Source organism: Penaeus monodon, chromosome 29 (assembly GCF_015228065.2).
Source record: "Penaeus monodon isolate SGIC_2016 chromosome 29, NSTDA_Pmon_1, whole genome shotgun sequence".
Lineage (NCBI taxonomy): Eukaryota > Metazoa > Arthropoda > Malacostraca > Decapoda > Penaeidae > Penaeus > Penaeus monodon.
Window position 1 is genome coordinate 24,686,293 of NC_051414.1, and position 4,555 is coordinate 24,690,847.

Sequence of the window (4,555 nt, forward strand, 5' to 3'; positions counted from 1 at the left end):
TGCATTGGAATTAAATCACTCTTAGCTACAGACTATTATGTTCCTGCAATATCACTTTACGTGATTTCAAACGTATTCCAACAATATCAGAACACAGTTTTCCCAGGGGAAATTTGTATCTGCGCACCTTTTACATCTCTCTTCGGAGGTTTCCACTTGGACGGTTCTCTCGACAGACCCAGATCCTTCCCGTAATCGTCTCCGTACCAGCACATCAGCTCGCTTCCCCTGGTCACAATGATTTTTGAAATGTTAATTAGCACGTTATGATAAGAGTATCATCAGGAAAAGTCAACTTCACTGCTGGATTACACTGACCTGCTAATTGTAGAGTCTGTCTTGTAGTAGATCTGTCCCTTGTACTGAAATGCGGAAAGGTTGGTCTCAGCTTCAGTCCTTGAGCAGTTGACGTAACGCATCCAGTTACTAACTGCACTGTCTACGGCATCAATGCAAGTATCCCTTGTCCCAACACCTCGAATCTGCAACGGGCAGGAAGCCGAAGAACATTTTACCCATTTTTGTATGTGGATTTTCTCTTAATAGATTTGATGGCTTGCAAGAAACGCTGAAAAATCATTCTGCAGTACAATTATCTGATATGTTTTACGCCACACACACACTAACCTTCCAGCCATAACCAGATTCTTTGCCGGCTTCCGGATGGCCACATAGGACACGGCCCTCATAGGGACCAAAGACAAGATGGGCTGGGAGATGAGCATTGGTCCACACGCCTTTTCCTGCGCCCTTCACTTTCGAGTCGTGGACAGTCAGGGGCCAAGGGGCTGTGAGGCGAGCACGATCTTTCTCGCTGCCGTCTCGAACGACCTGTCGACATATTACAGCTTAGGGATGACAGCGCGATTTAAAACTGTGCGCGCGCTCGTGTGTGTCTGTGATCACGATCAATTAGGTTTATGATCAGTTCAATCTTCAATCTAACGAAATTTATGAGAGCACGGCATTAGATGTAAAGTGGCCAGTTTCAAGAAAGTTCTGAAATCAAAAGGCTGTTCGTGTTTTATATTTCATATCCGTGACAATATTTCCACATGGATGGCGCACTTACTGGGTTATCTAGAATAAGGAACAATGGATGGTACGGACACTCTCCCTCTTTCTCTTCTTCACAGTCTGCGCAATCTGTAAACAAAAAGAATTTGAGGCATCCGAACCTAACTAGCTCATGTGCAATTGTAAGTGCACAACCGTCATATAAAACGTAATAAATCAATGAAGAGAAATTAATCCAAGTAATATTACGAATTCACGTAACAACAGCTACTTTTACATACAAATAAAATCGTCTTCTTTGGCAATGCTTTCTTCATAAAACAGTGTCCTTGTGTTACGACGTCTTGGGTATCGTGTCTTGGAATTCTCTCCTGAAAGACAGCTTTTTCCCCGAGCCTTGTCATCTGATCTTACACCTTCATGTGTTTTAGTCTCAACTAGAAGCTCCTTCGCTGTTACCATCTCTGTCTCTGTTGCCACCTGTGACATGGGACCGGAAAAGGTCCCCTTGTCCTTTGGCTTAACATTTTCTTCAGCGGAATCTCCACTTGGCCTGTCGGCTGTTGTTGGCATTACCTGGAACATTCAAGATTATGTACCGATGGTTTTTTGATTTGTAATAAAGCATGAATATGTAAGAATGGCTGAGCAATAGTAATACTGAACAGTCAAAATTTGTTGATAAGAATTTCGTATCACTACTAAATAAACTGTTTTCAAAATCCTGATATAATTGCTTAGCTCTCGTGCACAAGAAGATACAGCATCGAGTAACTTGACTTTTTCAGAAAAAAAATTGAAAAGGTGCCTCTGGCCCACGCACCAAGGTACAGTACTAACAACAGAATCTTTACATTGTTGCTCGTCGGACATTTGCCGAATAGACACAACTCCGGTTGTAGTCTGTGCAAATGCAGTGACAAAGTGGCAGAAATGTTTAAAAACTGTCTTGCAACAGTTCCTCGACAGTCCAGCGACTGCCGCCGTTCTACAAAGTTCTGCGAGGAAAAACGTCCTAAAACTGAACAGATTATGAATCGTGGCTCCTGCAGATCTACACCCAGACAGAAGTACAAGCAGACACTGGGGCTGGAAAGAAGAAAAAAGGGAGAGGGAGATCAGGCGGAGGCAAAGGCAGGAAGACAAACCTTGGCAGTGCCCTTTGCAGCGGCCACCAACTTGGCTGGAGTCCACAGCGGTAGAACATCTACTTGGTCTACACTGAGCGGCGCGTCATCGCAGTTCTCACGCCTCGTGGCCGAAGCTGCAGCGCTCCACTCTGCCTTCCTCTTACGACCACCCCTTCTTCCACCGCCCCCGCTTCCACTGTTGCTCGCATGTCTGCAACGGCAATTGTTCTGCAATATACCAGCTTCCAGCAAAGCATTGCACGCGCTTTCATTGACTAAGCCCGGTGGAACCACCGCCCTACCTGCCGGGTGTCCTCTCCCTCTCGGGCGTCCACTCGTCGTCCTCGTCGTCCTCGGGGACTCGAGCTGGCCTGGCTGTGGGCGCGACGAACCCGTTGCGTTGCTTCCTCTGTCGCCGCGCGACCAACTCCGGGAGGCTGGGGTCCAGTCCTGAAAGATGAACGGACAAGGGATTTAGGGGAGGGAATGTGAATGGGCCGGAGACGAAGGACATCCCAGGGCCGAATGGAACCATTTAGTAAAGCCAAGATTACGCGAGATGCGAAACTGGAGAAATCTACTTGTGGGAGTATTGGCAGTTTGCACGAGCGTGCATGCGCGTTTCAGACGTGCTTCTAGAAGTGTGCGCGTAGTTTGTGTGTGGGAAGGCAACCCTCGATGCAAAAGGCCTCTGTGATGTTCGTGTTTCCCTGTTCTTCTCTTCGTTGCTTTCTCTGCATTTTCTTTTGCACAAAGTCGTCATGGTAGCTTAGCCGCAAGCTTTAGACGTGTCTGAACAAATTCATCTCAAGATGCAGCTGCAGGGCAAAAGAACTCGGCCCAACCGAGCCCGCCAACGTCACCCTCCTTGCGTCCACTTTTCGTCTTACTCACAAGGGCATATTTCTCTTTTGGCACTCGACGGAACATTCAATGCGTGCCGTTAGCGGGATTTTTCTCTGTCATTGTCGCATTGTCTTCACCACAGTTTCCCTGTTAGACCCTCCCCCCCCCCCCCCAGCTGACGAGCCCGACGCGGCGTCCTGTTGGTGAGCAATGGCATTCAAGGGATACGTGGGCAGTCCAGCGATGCGTTTTTAGCAAGCCCTCGGCAGTTGTCAAAAGGGAATCCATACTCTTGACCGGGCACCGCCTGGTGCACCTGCTATGCGCTGCCCCTCCATAGCAGTTCCCTCCGCGAACGCCAAATGTAACAACGACATAGCTGCTCCACGGAGCGGCCTCCAGCCCGCCGCGGCCTCCGCGCCTGTCGGCGCTCCAGCGAAAGGCCAACCACCACCCTTACTTTCCGGCAAGATGGAGCGCTGCGCCTCCCGGCGATGCGGCGTCCATTGATAATCAAGCAGCCAGTTGAAGCTCAGCTTGCCGAAAAGAGTCGGCTGGCGGCGGCCTCCTGTCCGCTCCGCCGGCGCTCGCGACCCGCGGCCGCAGGAAGGGTTTTGGGGCCGAATCCGTGGCACTCGCGGGCATCCTGCAGAAGGCGCCTTTGTTCCACTGCTCTCGTGAGTGCATCTGCGATTCTTGGCCCGCGACTCCCCGAAGGGAATTATAACCCTTTCCAATATCGCCGCATGTGATTACTTTCCGCTGACTAGAACTTGTTTCTGCGAATGGCATAGCAAATCCGGTCCATGGATACCAATGTCTTCGGTATCAGCAGCGTTTATTGGTTTCATCTGTGAATTTCCCCTCTGTGGGTCCCCTTAATTTTGGAGGGAAATCGCACACATCTACGGCCTCCCCTAAAAACAGTGATGAGGAAATATGCAAAGCCAAATGGACATTCAGAGCGACAGAACTCACCAAGGTCCTTCATCATTTTGTAGTTTCTGAGGATATTCTCGTAGCGATTCTTCTCGATCTCCGGGAAGGAAAGCCATTCCTCCGTCGAAAACAGTTGCTTTGCGTCCTCGGCCATCGCTATTACGCGATTACGGAAGTCTAAGTGTACTCTGAACCCGACGCGGAATGGCCGACCGAATGCCGCGGGTCGGAATGACGGCGAATTTGCGCGGCGCTCGGCCTGTGGGGCCGTGACGTCATCATGACGTTGTGTTTTCGTCATACCCATGGATTCTAGCGCTGATCATTGCAGAATTCTGTCTTTGGATACAGGAAAATAATGCAATTAGACAAAGAAAGCCTCTCGTCATAAGATATGCCTTGATTTTTGCTGTGCTGCAAGTTTCGGCCTCTGAGCTGCACGAGCATGACGTCACGATCCAACCGTTCGCGAGAATCCGCCGTAAGATTTCCCGCCAAAAGTCAGCGCGTTCAAGAATGCTTTATATTCAAGGAAGAAAGCTGTCGCTTCAGCTGGCATTAACATTGATATCTGATGTTATCAGAAAAAATATAGGGAATTACAAATTACATCTATAAGAGTG

The 4,555-nt window shown here is 49.1% G+C and overlaps 1 protein-coding gene across 1 annotated transcript in view; it reads right to left on the reverse strand.

Annotated features, from left to right (window-relative positions):
- The window catches only part of LOC119592060 (histone-lysine N-methyltransferase PRDM9-like), a 5,866-nt gene extending 1,716 nt beyond the window's left edge, over positions 1 to 4,150 (reverse strand). Inside the window, 8 exon segments of the mRNA XM_037940869.1 lie at positions 128 to 228; positions 319 to 482; positions 628 to 831; positions 1,073 to 1,146; positions 1,299 to 1,593; positions 2,166 to 2,358; positions 2,450 to 2,597; positions 3,972 to 4,150. Of these exon segments, the coding sequence (XP_037796797.1) occupies positions 128 to 228; positions 319 to 482; positions 628 to 831; positions 1,073 to 1,146; positions 1,299 to 1,593; positions 2,166 to 2,358; positions 2,450 to 2,597; positions 3,972 to 4,086 (1,294 nt within the window). The 5' untranslated portion in view covers positions 4,087 to 4,150.
- Between the last annotated feature and the right edge of the window lie 405 nt (positions 4,151 to 4,555).